General features: G+C 46.8%; 1 protein-coding gene and 1 long non-coding RNA gene across 2 annotated transcripts; one reads left to right on the top strand and one right to left on the bottom strand.

The window, feature by feature from the left end:
• Positions 1-4,900: 4,900 nt before the first annotated feature.
• Positions 4,901-8,871, bottom strand: LOC105498846 (uncharacterized). Its single transcript, XR_011612322.1, has 3 exons — positions 8,736-8,871; positions 5,583-5,690; positions 4,901-5,409 (listed from the first exon to the last, which is right to left on the bottom strand). It is a non-coding gene; the product is annotated as an uncharacterized lncRNA (long non-coding RNA).
• Positions 8,872-8,906: 35 nt separating this feature from the next.
• On the top strand, positions 8,907-10,504 carry LOC105498845 (putative UPF0607 protein FLJ37424). The gene is made up of 2 exons (XM_011771196.2): positions 8,907-9,146; positions 9,270-10,504. The coding sequence occupies exons 1-2, from the start codon at positions 9,002-9,004 to the stop codon at positions 10,352-10,354; spliced, it is 1,230 nt and encodes a 409-aa protein (XP_011769498.2). The 5' UTR covers positions 8,907-9,001; the 3' UTR covers positions 10,355-10,504.
• Positions 10,505-17,289: the final 6,785 nt, after the last annotated feature.

The raw sequence follows: 17,289 nt of genomic DNA, 5'->3' as shown, positions 1-17,289 counted from the left end.
GTGGACCCTTGCTCTGGATTCGGGGGGTTCCTGCAGGCTCCACAGCCAAGCCCTCCGCATGGTCTCCAGTTGGCTTAATATACAGGCAGGAGGAGGCTTCCCTGGAAGGTAAGTCTTAGGTCTGAGAAATTCCACAGCAAGGGGCAATGCAAACAGTGAGGGAGATGGGCGGGAAACGGCTGCTCACAAGCGTGTCGGGACCATGTTCTACACAGAGGCCCTGCTCAATCCAGAAAGCTCTGAGAGGACACGCCACTTAGGGGCTCTGGAGGTTGGCATGTGCCCTGCCGTTGTAGAGGGCACATTCTCAGAATGGATGTCTTACTCAGGGAGCTTTTCCGCTGACGGTGATCTCAGGTCATGGAGGTGAGCCACAGGCACTGACTGGCTGGCCCTGCTTGAAAGCAGAGCCAGAAGAGCTTCCCTGTCAACCTTCCTTCTCTCAGATCTCCCCAAGTCTGTGATGACTTTGGAAGCACTGAGTCCTGGGTTCTGGAAGGTTGTTGTGCCTGGGATAATTGCTCTATGGACCAAAGCTTGGCTTGTTTTCTTTTTTTCTTTTTTTTTTTTGAGACGGAGTCTTGCTCTGCCGCCCAGGCTGGGGTGCAGTGGCCGGATCTCAGCTCACTGCAAGCTCCGCCTCCCAGGTTTACGCCATTCTCCTGCCTCAGCCTCCCGAGTAGCTGGGACTACAGGCGCCCGCCACCTCACCCGGCTAGTTTTTTGTATTTTTTAGTAGAGACGGGGTTTCACCGTGTTAGCCAGGATGGTCTCGATCTCCTGACCTCGTGATCCGCCCGTCTCGGCCTCCCAAAGTGCTGGGATTACAGGCTTGAACCACCATGCCCGGCCGCTTGGCTTGTTTTCTAAGCCCTGTGGGTTTTAGGCAAGTTTTTGACAAAAGATTTTTTTTTCTTTTTCTTTTCAGACGAAGTCTCGCTCTTGTCCCCCAGGCTGGAGTGCAATGGCACAACCTTGGCTCACTGCAACCTCTGCCTCCTGGGTTCAAGCAATTCTCCTGCCTCAGCCTCCCAAGTAGCTGGGATTACAGGCACACACCACCACGCCTGGCTAATTCTTGTGTTTTAGGTAGAGATGGGGTTTCACCATGTTGGCCAGGCTGGTCTCGAACTCCTGACTTCAGGTGATCTGCCTGCCTTGGCCTCCCAAAGTGCTGGGATTACAGGTGTGAGCCACCGTGCCTGGCCGACAAGGATTTATGCAAATTTGTATTTCTGCTAGCTTTAGATGAGAGCCTTGATAACAGTAGAGCGTCTTGTTAAGTTCTATCTGGAATGTGTGTCATTTCACTGGATTTAGACAAGGCTTTATACCTTTGAATGACAGGGTAGGTTACTGTCAGGTGTCTCCTAGAGCTTCTCACCCCAGCCTTCATTTTACTCTCCCAGGCGTTTATTTTGAGCCAAAGTGCAGCAGTATAAAAATGGATTTTGCTCTTTTGGTGGCTGGCTATGGCTATGAAGGAGCAGAACTGAATAAAAATAAATACTGGTTGGTGAAGAACAGGCATAAATTGCCAAAAATACTTCTATTTGAAATTCAAATTCTTGTTTAGAATCAGTATTTTGGATACAGGTCTTAGATTCTTTATCCTATTTAGGTTAAACACAGAATGTTAACATTTGATTATACCATTAAGATATTGTCACAAGTGGTATCAAGGTAATATTTTTACCTTTGCATTGCTAAATTCTGAAATTTTTCTTAATCTTGAAACATATCTGGCTGAAAAACATCCAATTATTTTTCTCCCTCTGATTTTGCAGTTCTGTGAAAGGCCACAGATGGGATGGAAGTTACGTGTAGGTTATGACTCAAGAATGTATAAAGGATGAACAAAAACAATTGGCCTCTCCTGATTCTTTCTGCTAAGCCTGTGGCCTCTCGCACACTGTTTAAGTTGGGTCTTCCTGTTAATTGCCCAGTGGATTTTATTGCTGGAAAACCTGCTTTTCTTTCAGCTGGAGTGAAGACTGGGACATGTGTGGCTACATACAGATGGCCAGAGACCGGAATAACAACTGCAGAGTCGCCACGCTGGCCACCCTTCCTATTGTGTGAGCTGATGGACGGTGAAGACGAAGGACTTGACTGGGGATGGCACATACATGGGAGGACTTCATCTGAAATCTACCAGCCCCTGCTGTAGGATGCACACTGGCATCACTGAAGATCCAAGGGTGATTTGAATTCTGTGACATTTTCATACTGGCATATGTTACCACTATTTTGGTTACTGCTATAACCAGCTTTGCATTATTGATTCACTGAATGGCTTTAGATTGTTTTTGCTTTAAAAGGATGGATAAAATTTTACCTGTTTAAATAAAACTTAATTTCACTTGGAGTGGAGGGACTTCTTTCTGTTTTTGACGTTTTGACATTCGGTAGTGTAGTCAAGCATGTAACTGGGCTCTAAAGATGGAACTGCTGTGCTGGAGGTTCACTAGGAGGAAGAGTGGGTGGCCTTCTCACTCTTCTACGAACAGATACGCAGATCTCATGTCAGTTGCCCAGTGGCTATGTCTGACCCAATCTTTGATTGGACAGAAAACGGACAAATGACCTATGAGGACAAAGGAAACCTGTGGTCTTTGCAGTGGAGGCAGGACAGGGCACTAAGGCATTGTCAAGGCTGTTTGTCTTTGGGTCCTCAAGGGACACGGGATAAACTCCAGCGTTTGCGGCTGAGCTTCAAAGGTGGTGTGCTGGCTTTGGAAGGTGGAGGACCAGATGAGAGAACCAGAAATGAGGATCTATGGCTGCATTTAAACCAAGCTGCCCTATCCCTGAATAATTTCTTAATAAATAGGAACAACTTCCCAGATTGTACTAGCTTAAAAAGCACATAGTTTCATCATCTGTATGTTTTCAACAATCTCATGTTCCCCCTCAAGAAATATAAACAATAAGTGGAAGTGTTTAGTGAATAGACTCTATATCCCAGAGGAGGGTAACCAGGTACACAGCGGAGTCTCAGCTCACAAAGCCTCCAGCAGGCTCTGCTCAGGTCCATTTGGATTGGACCACGTGCCTTGCTGGGCTCTCCTGGGTGGTCCCTCCTGAGTACTTGCTAAAATTTCACACTTTTTGACCTAAAATGACAAGTGTGGCATCTGAAGTGAAATTCTTTGGATTTTGTAATGAAAATAGCCAGTGTGGTAGCAAGAAGACTTGGGAGACTCCAAAGCTAAATCTATTGTACTGACTGGGACCTAGGTTTGATATATTTTGAATTTATGCAGCATCCGCTATGTGCAGGTCATCACCACAGTGGAAGAGACAGGCCCTGACCTCAAGGAGCTGCAACTATTAGAGAGAGGGAGGTCATCAGGGAGGGCCTCCAGGAGGAAGGGAATGCAGACATCAGCCAGAGCAGCAGTCAATATGAGAAGGTGAAGAAGTCAGCATCTTAGCAGAGACTAGCACGTCAGCAACCCTGAGTCAAGACCCTGTGGTGAGAGACCCTGAGGGAGTGACTGCATCCAGGGTTTGGGTGATGAAGCTTGCCCAGTGGAGAGTGTGGACACAGGGGAACCACTGAGGGGGCGGACGCAGTGAACAGACTGTTCCAGTTCTTTCTTTCTGTCAAACTACCCAGAAACCCAGTGGCTTGGAAGAAACATCTTTCACATCTGTCTGGACTCAGCTGCGTGGTTTTTACACAGAGGTCTCTATCAGTGCTGGAGACGTCGTAGGCTTGACTGCACTGGACATCAGTGAGGCTCACTCACATGGCTGGCCACAGATGCTGGTGTCAGCTGGATGTTCATCTTGAGCTGTTGACCAGAGCACCTGCTTGGGGCCCCTCCATGGCTTGGGCTTCCCACGCATCAACACTGGGAAATACATGTATATATGTATTCGAGGTCCATAAACTGAAAACACTGAATTTCGACCAGGCGTGGTGGCTCGTGCCTGTAATCCCAGCACTTTGGGAGGCCGAGGCGGGTGGATCACCTGAGGTCAGGAGTTCAAGACCAGCCTGACCAACATGTGTTTCTACTAAACACAAAAAATCAGCCAGGCATGTTGGTGCATGCCTGTAATCCCAGCTGCTTGGGAGGCTGAGGCAGGAGAATCACTTGAACCCGGGAGGTGGAGGTTGAGGTTGCAGTGAGCCAAGAATGTACCTTTGCAATCAAGCCTGGGCAAGAAGAGCAAAACTCCATCTAAAAAAATAAAAATAAAAATGAAAAACCACTGAATTTCATCAATGTTAATGATCACCTCTATTGGTAAAAAAAATAATAATAATAATCATAAAAAGTATTACCAGGAGATTTGGTCTCATTCCTTTTATATTACATTTAAAAAGTTTCATAATTCACATATTTAAATTTTTTTTTCATATTTACACTTTCAACAAGTATGTATTAAGCACATTTTATTAGGTCGTGCTGTGCTGGGTTTGGGAAAAGTGAAGCGAATACTCACACTCCCTTCCCATGGAGCTCCTGTTCCCAAGTGAACAAGCAGAAGGCAGAGCAAAGCCTGGAACAAACCACGTGCAAGTGCCGCACTGGCGAGGCTCTAACGGGAGCCCAAGGGCAGTCGGGGCACACGCCAGGGATGTGCCACCCTCTAGGAATCAGGGCAGGTCTGATCAAGGACCATCTGATCCCTTTTTTTTCTTTCTTTCTTTTTTCTTTTGTTTTCATTTTTCAACTTTTACTTTACAGTCAGGAGTACATGCGCAGGTTTGCTACAGGGGCATATTGTATGATGCTGAGGTTTGGAATATGAATGAATCTGTCACCCAGACAGTGAGCATAGTACTCAATAGACAGTTAGTTTTATTTCAACCCTTCCCCCCTCCCTCCTTCTCCCTCTTGTATTCCTCAATGTCTATTGTTCCAATTTTTATGTTCATGAATGCTCATTGTTTAGCTCCCACTTATTAGTGAGAACATGTAATTTTTATTTTCCGTTTCTGCATTAGTTTGCTTAAGATAATGGTTTCCAGCTGCATTCATGTTGCTGGAAAGGACATGATTTTGTTCTTTTTTATGGCTGCGTAGTGTTCCATGGTGTATGTGTACCACAGTTTCTTTATCCAGTCCACTGTTGATTGGCACCTGGGTTGATTCTATGTCTGCTATTGAGAATAGTGCTGTGATGAACATATGTGGGCATGCGTCTTTTTAGTAGAATGATTCATTTTCCATGGGTATATATCAGCAGTTGATGTTGGCTATTTATCTTATATCTTGTGAGCACAATAGTTGACAAGCAGAGACAGACAACAATCAAATAAACAAATGTAGAGTAATTAAGGCCACTGATTTTGAAATGGAAGAGTTCTGGGTTTCAATCATGGTTCAGCTTCTTAACAGCCATGCAACTTTGGGCAAGGCACTTAAACTTGTAGAACTCCCATTTCCTCACCTGTAAAAGGGAAATTTAAAATGTGAGTACTCTGAAGATTAAAGGGGATAACTCAGTGATGCTTAGTATACAATCCCCAGTCCCCAGCATAGAGCCACTACTATTCTTCTTAAAGGTGTTTTGTAACCTAAGAGTGCCCCTATATCATTGAAACACCCTGGTTGGGGTCTTACCTTGAGATAGATCACTGAAGATTTTAGATAGAATTGTCAGAAAACACAGGAAAGTAATATGCCATGTGACAGGCCCTTGAGACCTGGGGAGAGCTGGTCACCTGAGGTCTTAGGACAGAGCAGAGATGGACAAGTTAGGGACACAGGACCATAAACATGACCTGGAGCCATGCTAACACGCTGCCTCTGCTAAGCTCTCTGCTACGGTTTGATGTATGATTAAAAAACCCCTGTGCCTGAGGGTTTCTCAGCTAAACGAGTTCTCCTCATCATTGCATTCTGCCCTGTTTATCCTTGGTTATTGAAACCCATATATGCGTGATGTGCTGTAATAGGTCAACCATGAACACCTTATCCGGCTAAAATCCAATCTTGCCAGCCAGTGACCCATCTAGGAAGCTTGTGTTCTTCCCCACCTTCTTTTGCATTCTCTCAGAAGCACAAGCATGTCAAAAAGCACTTTCTTGACTATTAGCAAGAAAATAACTTTCTCGACTTCTAACGGACTGATCATCGACTGTGTTCTGCTGGCAAACTGGAGTTGAAGCACACATGAATGAACGTTTGCCTTAAAACGTCAGTCACTGAAAGACAGCCTTGGAGCCGTGCTGATGACCTGTACCTGGCCCTGCTTGTGTCATTCATGAGGGTTTCCTTGTCCTGATAGAGAAACTGAAACCCCCATGCCAGCCCACATTTGCCCAAAGCAGCAACGGGGATACTCATCACACCATCATGTCCCATCTTATCTTTTTTCTTAGTTTAAAAATGATTCCATTTCTACAGGATCAGTACTTACTTACGAGGGGAGCAGGGCTAATGCCCTTGACTTAGTTGTACTGACTCCTCATTAGATGGGGAATGTGTCAGTATTTTCTTTTTTTTTTTTTTTTTTTTTTTTTGAGACGGAGTCTCGGTCTGTCGCCCAGGCTGGAGTGCAGTGGCCGGATCTCACTCACTGCAAGCTCCGCCTCCCGGGTTCACGCCATTCTCCTGCTTCAGCCTCCCGAGTAGCTGGGACTACAGGCGCCCGCCGCCTCGCCCGGCTAGTTTTTTTGTATTTTTTAGTAGAGACGGGGTTTCACTGGGTTAGCCAGGATGGTCTCGATCTCCTGACCTCGTGATCCGCCAGTCTCGGCCTCCCAAAGTGCTGGGATTACAGGCTTGAGCCACTGCGCCCGGCCAATGTGTCAGTATTTTCAGCAAACCTTGAATGTGATGAAACATTTGCTAAACTGTCTCCCAGTTTCAGAACAAGCTAACACACTCAGGGGCTCTATTTACAGCAATTGGGTGGAGTCAGGAGTGGGAACACGTCTTGCACTGTCACCTTGATTAACGATAGCTCTGACTTGTGGGAGGACGGTCAAGTCCTGTCTCCTGTAACATGGGGCAGTGATGGGTCAGGGTCATGGCTCCTGCATTTGGGTGAAGCCTTCTCATCACTTTTAGACAAACAAGTGCAGGACGACCGCAGGCCTCCCCACTTCCATCAGCATCCTCCCAACTCCCCCTGACATCCCTCATGAAGCTCCCCACTGATTCAGAGATCTCGTCCTGAGGGGCTAAAAGAAACACTCATTAACCCATCTAGAAAGTCATGAATAATTCATGAATTACATTGAATTCATCCCTAGTATAACTATCTTCAGAAATTCAGACTTGGTAACCCATTAAAACATCAAAATAGTCAAAGATATTTATATCCACAATGAGTTCTTAATAAATGCCCAATACAGAACAATATAAATTAAACCAAAAAAGTACAAATTTTGTGCATTGACAGGGGATGTGGGGGGAATATAGCATGTTTGTGTGTGATCAAAACTTTTTATCAGCTTTAAATAGCCTATCATAACTATAAATTTTTAAATGTAAGCTCCAGAGTAACCAAAGAGAAAAAAATTATACCACCAGATATGTCAATGAAATAAAGGAATCAAAGCTTATCAGTACAGAAACTCACCAAACCATAAAGGAAACAATAAAAGAAGAAACAAAAGATCTACAAAACAACCAGAAAATAATTAACAAAATGACAGAAGTAACTTCAGATATAGAGTGGCCGAATGGTTTTTCATACATGTTTCCCTAGTCCAGACACCCAAGAGTATGTCCTTCTCTAGGGCATAAGAAAATCTAGAGTTATATTTAGGATATCATAATGTGTGGGGAAGAGTGGACCGAGCTGGCATGCTCACAATGACCAAATTATGTTGGTCACATTTTAATCCAATACATTGATCCACAATTAACTTGTAAATAAATAAAGTACTTGCTTTCTAGACACATTCCAGGAAGACCAGAGAAACTGACTTTTATCTATATGGAATAATCCACTGGCAAATTTCTTTTAGGATAGACCAAAGCTGATCTAGAACATAATCTTTACATAGCTGGATCCTTCCCATCAGACGAGAAAGAACATCTGGGTTGAAAGGCTCCATTAGAAGAGCAATGTGGGATGGTGCTGTGCTGACAACTGGTAGTCCCTGCCCTACATCTTTGTAGAGGACTGGAGCCCAGAGTGGGCCATGGTCAACTTATATGTTGAAGTGAAGACCTCCTTCTAGGTGTGCATGTGCTTATTACAGATATGCCACGGTGTGAAGTACCCCAGGACTACAGGAATAAATAAGAATACGTGCTGTATCCATGATCATGAGGCACACAGGCCAGAGTGCCAGCTGTGGAATAGCACAGCTCGGGTCCAAAGCCTGGCTGGGCCATGACCACCTGAATGACCTGAGTAATGATCTCAGACAAATTTGTAAAAAGAAGTGGAGGCCCTGCCTGCCAGGGGGCTATGCGGTAAGAGGCAGCATCCAGTCAGGTCAGGGCACCGTGTCCTCTCCTTGGAAACCTGTGCAGCGAGACTGGAGGTCCTCAAGGCCACGGCAGCCATGGAGAAGGCGGGCCTGGCTCCCGGCGGCACAGAGGCACTGGACAGGTCCCCGGGGGGGAGCCTGGCGGGATCTGGCTCGTCCTGCGCTCTGCTTCCAGGTTCTGGCCCTGTAAACCGACGTATAGGGCCAAGACAGGGCCATTATGTGTCAGCCAGTGCCTGGGTCAGGCGCCAGGCAGGAAGGACTCTGGCGGATCAGCCCCACAATGCCCACAGCCCTACAGGGTGGCCCATCCAGGGCCACACACCTGCCCCCAGGAGCAGGACGTCCCTGAGGCTAGAGAGTCCAGCTGGACCGGTGGAGGGGCCTCATCCTTTGCCCTTTGACTCCTCTTGTAGGCGCCCTCACTGGGCACCTGCACACTCCTCCACACCCTGGCTCTGTCACCAGTCCCATTGTGATGTCATAAGCTCCCAGGTGCCCAGTGCGCACCCAGCCACAGAGAAGTGGGTGACTTAGGAGTATCCTCTCCACTTCTGACCCCTAGTTTCGTCCGCACACAGCTTGCTCAAAATGGGCAACTCGCTAAGCAAATTTTGTTCCTGGTTCCGCCGCAGGTCCCGGCGAGGCCGTCGGCAACGTGCTCGTCTAAACGTATTTTGTTCCTGGTTCCAGCGCAGGTTCTGGCCTCACCATTGGCATCGTGCTCGTCTTGTCTGTGAGGCCTTCCCAGCTGGCTGGGCTCACCCTGCGGCTCCTGCACCTATGCCTGCCCCTGGAACCCTGGGCTGTTCCCGATTCCTCTTCTACCCTCAGCGACATCCTGGGCCTTCTTTTCCAGCCAGGTGGGACGGCGCCCCTACGAGGCTGTGTCTTCTCCCTCAGAACAGAGGCACCCCACCGAGGGTCCCACGTCCTGTGGTCTGGAGCCCCCCCTCAAGGAAGAAACCCGTGCTGTCTGCTCACAACTCCATGATGTTCGGACACCCCAGCACCGTGAGGATCCCTCATCTCAGATGCAAGTTTAACCTCCGACTGCCTTCATTAGATGAGCAGGTGATCCCAGCCAGGCTCTCGAAGACAGAAGAAGAGCCCGAAGAACCAATGGAAGTGGATCAGGTAGAGACCCAGGGGCAGGAGGATGAGAAAAGGGGCCCCTGTAGCAATGGGGAAGCAGCTTCCACCTCTAGGCCCCTGGAGACTCAGGGAAACCTCACTTCCTCCTGGTGCAGTCCCAGGCCCTTGGAGGGAAATGTCCATCTCAAGAGCTTGACAAAAAAGAACCAGAGTGACAAGGCCCAGGTGCATGCAGTGAGTTTCTACTCCAAGGGCCATGGAGTCTCCAGCTCACACAGCCCTGCTGGAGGCATCCTTCCCTTTGGGAAGCCTGACCCAGCTCCAACAGTGCTCCCTGCCCCAGTTCCAACAGTGCTCCCTGCCCGAGTTCCAGCAGTGCTCCCTGCCCCAGTTCCGGGCTGCTCCCTGTGGCCAAAGAAGGCGGCCTTGAAGGTGCTGGGCAAAGACCATCTGCCCAGCTCTCCAGCGTTGCTTATGCGGGGGAAGGACATGCAGCGCAAAGATCCTCCAGCTCTAGGATCAAGTAGCTCTTCTCCACTCAGAGCTGCCGGCCACGAGTCCCGCAAAAGAAAGCTGTCAAGGTCACCGCTGCCGCTGCCACCGACCCCTCCCCTGCAACTGAGGTGGGATAGAGACGAGCTGCCCCCACCCGCTAAGCTTCCCTGCCTGTCTCCTGAGGCACTGTTAGAGCTGGGTCAGGCTTCCCAAAGGGAAGGACGCCTCCAGCTGGGCAACATGGATAAGAACATGGGGGTGTTAAGTAGAACATCAAAATCCAGGAGACGAAAACAGCCCCTTGGGAGGAGAAAGAAGATACGGCAGCGCAGGCGCCGTGGCTCACGCCTGTAGTCCAGCACTTTGGGAGGCTAAGGCAGGTGGATCACGAGGTCAAGAGATCAAGACCTGAGGAGCATCTCTGCCTGGTCCCTGTACCATCTGGGAAGTAAGGAGCGCCTCTGCCCGGCCGCCTCACAGTCTGGGAAGTGAGGAGGGCCTCTGCCTGGCCACTGCTGGGTCTGGGAGGTGAGGAGCGGCTCTGCCCAGCGCCACCCCCCCACCCCACTGTATGGGAAGTGAGGAGCATCTCTGCTTGGCGACCTCACAATCTGGGAGGTGAGGAGCGCCTCTGCCCAGCGTCACCCCCCGACCCCACTGTATGGGAAGTCAGGAGGGTCTCTGCTTGGCCACCAACCTGTCTGGGAGGTGAGGAGCACCTCTGCTTGGCCACCAACCCGTCTGGGAGGTGAGGAGCGCCTCTGCCCAGCTTCACCCCCCGACCCCACTGTATGGGAAGTGAGGAGGGTCTCTGCTTGGCCGCCTCACAGTCTGGGAGGTGAGGAGCGGCTCTGCCTGGCCACCAACCCGTCTGGGAGGTGAGGAGCGGCTCTGCCTGGCCACCAACCCGTCTGGGAGGTGAGGAGCGGCTCTGCCTGGCCACCAACCCGTCTGGGAGGTGAGGAGCGCCTCTGCCTGGCCACTAACCCGTCTGGGAGGTGAGGAGCGCCTCTGCCCACCCACACCACCGTCTGGGAAGTGGGGAGCCTCTCTGCCCCTGCTGCTGTGCAACCCTCCAAGTGTGAAGTGACATCCTTGTGTGTGATATTTCTGCCTTCCCCAAGTTTGCATTTTCGACATTAAAGTTTACATTTATTTATTTATTTATTTATTTTTAGACGGAGTCTCACTCTGTCGCCGGGGCTGGAGTACAGTGGCGTGATCACAGCTCACTGCAAGCTCCGCCACCGGTGTTCAAGCGATTCTCTTGCCTTAGCCTCCTGAGTAGCTGGGATTGTGGGCACACACCACCATGCCAGGCTAATTTTTTTTTTTTTTTTTTTTTTGTACTTTTAGTAGAGACGCAGTTTCACCATGTTGGTCAGGCTAGTCTCAAACTCCTGACCTTGTGATCTGCCCATCTCGGTCTCCCAAAGTGCTGGGATTACAGGCTTGAGCCACCACACCCAGCTCAAGTTTACTTTTTAATTAAAAAATAAAAAATAATAAAAAACAACAACAAGAAAACAGACAGATGGAGACGGTCCTGGACAACACGGTGAAACACCTTCTCCACTGAAAATGCAAAAATTAGCCGGGCGTGGCGGCGGGCGCCTGTAGTCCCAGTTACTTGGGAGGCTGAGGCAGAAGAATGGCTTGAACCTGGGAGGCGGAGGTTGCAGTGAGCCGAGATTGCACCACTGCACTCCAGCTTGGTGACAAAGCGAGATTCCGTCTCAAAAAAAAAAAAAAAATAGTAAGACATGGGAAACTGCAGTGCCACCCAGCCTGCCCCTGCTGTCTCCACACCTGCTGAGACTCCCTACCCTTGGCCACCTACACTTCACAGATCCCGGCTCCTCCTCCTACCTCTGACTTGACCCACGTGGCTGCTGGGTCCCTCACCCTGCCTGTCCCTCCACCTTTGCCCACACCAAGAATTGAGTAAAATTTGATAGCCATAATTCCTAACTCTCCCCCTGGCTCCTCCTGCTGACCTTACCCCCATTTTGGGGGTTCGGCCTTATGAGAAAGGAGGCTGCTCTCATTCAGCTACAGTTTCAGTGCCTCTGACCTCTCACCCCTGCCCAATACCTCCTAGCCCCGCATCTTTCTCCTTCCAGCCTCCCTTCAGAAGGTAGCCTCCTACACCCATATGTGTGCATTCCTCTCCTCCTCTTTCTTCCCCTACTCCTCTTCCAGCCCCTTCCACTGGGATCCCTGCTATCACCTATCAGCTGTTGAATTCCACAGCAGCCATTTCCACCATCACAGCAAGGGCATCTGACCACCTGACCTTGCAGCCCCCTTTAGGCCCTCAGCTCTTTGCTATGGACATGACTCCCGCTACTAACGCTGTGGCTTTCAGATCTTCACCAAGCTCCAGAGTGAGCAGTCTCTTAATTTCCCAAATTCAATGCACAGTAGAGGCACCCTGGAAAGACATCGGCCTCTGTCTGCCTGGCTACATTCATATTCTCCAGCCCCACCCCTCGGCCCACACTTGGGGCCCCCTGATGGGCAGCAATGAAAAGCCTGTGTCCCCAGTGCCCCTGTTTTTCCGAGCCTTCCCATCAGGGCTCCTCCAGGCACCTCCAGTTTAGGGAGCCGCACCTCTGCAACATCCTCCCCCAGAACAGATGGTAGGGACGGCACCACAACTCCTGCGACTGGACACAATTAGGGTTCTCATTCAGAAAGAGCACCTGAGGCCCACTGGTACACACAGGTGGTACGATGGGGAACAAATAAGAAGCAAGTCTCCCTCCACATATGGTCCCCATGAATGGACATTCCTCCTGGAGGAAGGGGCTCAGTCCCTTGAAGTTAAATTTAAGCTGCTCTCTCCTTATAGAAGCCAGAGGCCCAAAACCTCAAAGTGTGTGTATGTCTGTGTGTGTGTGCCTGTGTGTGTGTGTCTGTGTGGGTGTGTTGGAGGGTGTGGGACTGATGAGCCCAATCAGAACCACAGTGTATTTGAGACACTCCCCTGTGGGCAGAAGCAGCAGCCAGCTTGTCATCATCAGCTGTGCCCTCCCCGGCTTGACTGTTAATCTGGCTGACCCGAGTCCCCAGCCAGGTCTCTCTTCTTTGAACTGGCAGGATGCCCGCTGCTCTTTACAGATGCCCGTCTTCCCCTTGCCCATTTACTTTGATGGGCCCTTCTCTCTCCTGATTGTGTGTATTAAAACCTTATTCTTGTTGCTCTGCCTCTGCTCATGTGTCTATATATTTTATAATATATATAATATATTTTAATTTTTTATTAAATATTATATGTATTAATTATATGTAACCTGAAAACTAGATATAAAGAATGTAGGCATATAGATATCTTGCAACAATGAAACCGAAAGAAACTTGCAGATCGACAAATGTAGGGACCTCATAAAATTCAAATGACAATTTTAATGTAATGGAACAAAGGCAGAACAGTCACTCCCCTCCACAGTGAGAAAATGGAGCTCCCTGCCCACGTGCAGACTCTCCTGAGATCCGCCTGTTGGCGCCATGCTTTGCAGAAACTGGATGCTTCCACCACTTGTTCCTATGTAAGTTACACAGAGGCTTCCTTTGTACATCCTGTAATGAAATCTTTTGGCCTTCACTTGGTGAGAACACAATATTTCATATTAACTCCCTGTGCATTCTTTTTTTAAAAAGAATTTCTCTATAACAAAGAAAATGTCACACCCTGGCATAAAAAAAAACGTTAAATAGATTAAAATGCAGGCCTTGAGAGGGTATGGAAGCTCTCTGTTAAGTCAATCATCTAAATGAACCAAAATATGTTGATCTTCATCGGTTATTCACATCTCCAGCAATATGACACTGTAGGCATCTGATCTCCTCCATTAACATTTTATTTACAAAATCAGGCTTCAGGCCAAAGCTGAGTGAGTGCTGCTGAGTGACTCAGCCCCTACAACCGTAAGCATAAACTTCAGCCCTGACCACAGCAGAGGAAAGGCTGGTGCTCCCCTCACCTTGAGTGCTCATTTGATGGAGAAGGGCTGGGCCTGGGCCCTACCCATCACAGTGCTGGTCCTAGTCCCTGCCCACACATGGTCTGATCTTCTGTGATCATGCAGTATAAAGGTACTAGAGCTCAAGGATTGCATCTAACTCCTGCACCCTGGATCCCTGCCAGATGTCTATATGCTGGCCCAGAAGGCTATGTGCCCTGGGGACTTAGAAAGTTCACATGATTCAGCTGGGCGCAGTGGCTCACACCTGTAATCCCAGCACTTTGAGAGGCCGAAGTGGGCAGATCAACTGAGGTTGGGGGTTCGAGACCAGCCTGATCAACATGGTGAAATCCCGTCTCTACTAAAAATACAAAATTAGCCAAGCATGGTAGCGGATGCCTGTAATCCCAGCTAGCTACTCAGGAGGCTGAGGCAGGAGAACCACTTGAACCTCGGAGGCGGAGGTTGTGGTGAGCCGAGATCGTGTCATTGCACCCGAGCCTAAGCGAGACAAGAGCAAAACTCTGTCTCAAAACAAAACAAAACAAAACAAAACACCAGAAAGAAATTTCATATGATTCCTGTCTCTATGAGCTTCTCCTGATAAACACATCTCCAGTAACCTCAGGGCGGGCAGGGTGGGGGAGTACGGGGCGATCATATTTTCAGGGCATTCCTTATTGATGCAAGACACTGAGAACCACTACATAAAATATTTGAAAAAGTTTACTGCAATGATATTTGAAGAACCTATATAAAATAACTAAACAAACATAAAAACGTAATTGAATTTTACTTGAATATGTTCACAGTATAAACTTTAAAGTATATAAAATGAAAATGATAAGAAGAACACGTGCAAACACTTGGAAATTAAAATGTACATTTTTAGGCTGGACACGGTGGCTCACGACTGTAATCCCAGCACTTTGGGAGGCCAAGGCAGGTGGATCACCAAGTCAGGAATTTGAGAACAGCCTGGCCAACATGGAGAAACCACGTCTCGACTAAAAATACAAAAATTAGGCAGGCATGGTGCCACGCACCTGTAATCCCAGCTACTTGGGAGACTGAGGTAGGAGAATCACTTAAACCTAGGAGGCGGAGCTTGCAGTGAGCCAAGATCGCGCCACTGCACTCCAGCCTGGGCAACAGAGCGAGACTCTGTCTCAACAACAACAACAAAAAATGAACATTTTTAAATTGATTAAAGAGGAAGTTCTGAGGAAAATTTAAAAAGGCATAGAACTGAATTAATATAAAAATAAAATATATAAAATGTGATAAGATCCTGATAAAGCATTGCTAGTGGAAAATTAAATGGCATTGAATGCTTATATTTGAAAAAACAAAGGTCTAAAATCAATAATATACACTTTCACATAAAGAAACCTCTCTAGAAAGGGCGAAATAAAACAGAACCATGAAGAAGGAAGGAAATAATAAAACACTATAACCAAGAAGAATTTTTTCCAGAAACGTAAGGCTGGTTCAATACTCAAAAATTATCAGTGTAATCCACTATATTAACAATTTAAAGGAGAAAACAAAAATGGTCACATCAATTAAGGTGGAAAAAGCATTTGGCAAAATTCAACATGACTTATGTTAAAAATTTTTAGCAGACTAAGAATAGAAGCTCACAACCTCAACCTAATAAAGAACACCTACAAAAAACTAAAAGCTAACATCATGCTTAATGGTGAAAGAATTAATGCTTTTCTCCTAAGTTCCAAAATGAGGCCAGAAGGTCCTTTCTCATCTTCTTTTCAACTTAGGACTGTAGGTCCTAACCAGTGCAGTATGACAAGAAATGGAAATGAAGACATACAGGTTAGAAAAGAAGAAATATTACCATTAATATTGATGGATGACATGATTGCCTATATAGAAAATATCAAGGAATCTGCAAGAAAACTCTTAATAAATGATGATATATTACTTTATCAAAGTCTAAGGATACAAGAGCAATATACAAACATGAATCATATTTCCAAATACTAACAATGAACAACTTGAAACAAAAACTAAAAACAATGTCATACACAACAGTTCCCCCAAATTGAAATATTTTGGATGTAAATTTTAGTGTGATAAAAGCAAGATAATTATAATGAAAGGAACCAAACAAGACCTAAATAAGTGGAGAGACATACTACTTTCATAGATTGGAAGACTCAGTATTGTAAAACATCAACTCCCAACATTTGTCGTTTTCAATATAGAGAAGCTTATTCCAAAATGTGTATGGAAAGGTAAAGAAATTAGAATAGCTAAAACAATTTTGGGAAGACAGAATAAAGTTGGAGGATATTAAGACTTGCCATAAAGCTATAGTATAAGACAGTGTGGTACTGTGGAAGAACAGATATATCGTTCAATGAACAGGGTAAAAGAGTGCAGAAACTGACACACACAAAAACAAAAAACTGATATTTCACAAAAGTAGAAAAGCACTATAATGGAAAAAGGAATTGTATTTCTAACAAATACACAAGTTAACTAATATCAATAAAAAGTTTACTGCAATGATATTTGAAGAACCTATATAAAATAACTAAACAAATGAATCATAGATTTAAATGTACACTTTAGTACACTTTTAGTACCTTTTAGTTCCCTTTTTTGGGTTGAAAGTGAGACATGATACACTGGGCAAAAGGAACAGAGGTAAAGAGGTCGTTTGTGTAAGGCTCTGTGTTTATCTAGCTGGTAGTTAGACTGTCTTTACTGTTTGGTGTTGCTGTAGGTGTCAGAGGCAAAATTTACTCTTGTATCCTTGTTAGTATCTCCCCTGTTGTCTTTGAGTTTCCCTAGAGACTCCTTATTAAATAAGTGCTGAGACAGTCAATTCCTTCCATTATAATTCCCTTATTATACAAAAGTCCTACTGACGTGGTGGTGAGGTGCTTATATGGGAGAAGAAATGTTCCATAGTCCTGTGATTAGGTCGCAGGCACAGTGCACAGTGAGCCTATGCTCCCAGGCTGTGACCTGCACACGTGTTTCTCAGTAGCCCGTGTCCCTGGTGGGACAGGAAGGCACAGGGAACTGGAGTTTAACACGTCTCTTTCCCGAAGTCAGTTAGGTTTGGATAAAACCCCAATACATTAGGCTCTGCTAAAAATAGTTTCTCTTAAGGATAGGCTTTAGGAAAGTAGAACTAATGTTCTGCTCTTATTTCAAAATGGTTACTTTTCCCATCGTCCTGTCAAAATCAGGAGGGGATTTTTCTCTGATCTACACCCTGAGAATCCGGTAAGGCTACTGAAGGTAAAACTCCTGAAAGTTGAGGCTCTCCTAAGACTGGATGTGGAGTTT

The sequence above is a fragment of the Macaca nemestrina genome, chromosome 14 (genome assembly GCF_043159975.1).
Source record: "Macaca nemestrina isolate mMacNem1 chromosome 14, mMacNem.hap1, whole genome shotgun sequence".
Lineage (NCBI taxonomy): Eukaryota > Metazoa > Chordata > Mammalia > Primates > Cercopithecidae > Macaca > Macaca nemestrina.
This window is presented reverse-complemented; position numbering and strand designations above follow the sequence as displayed.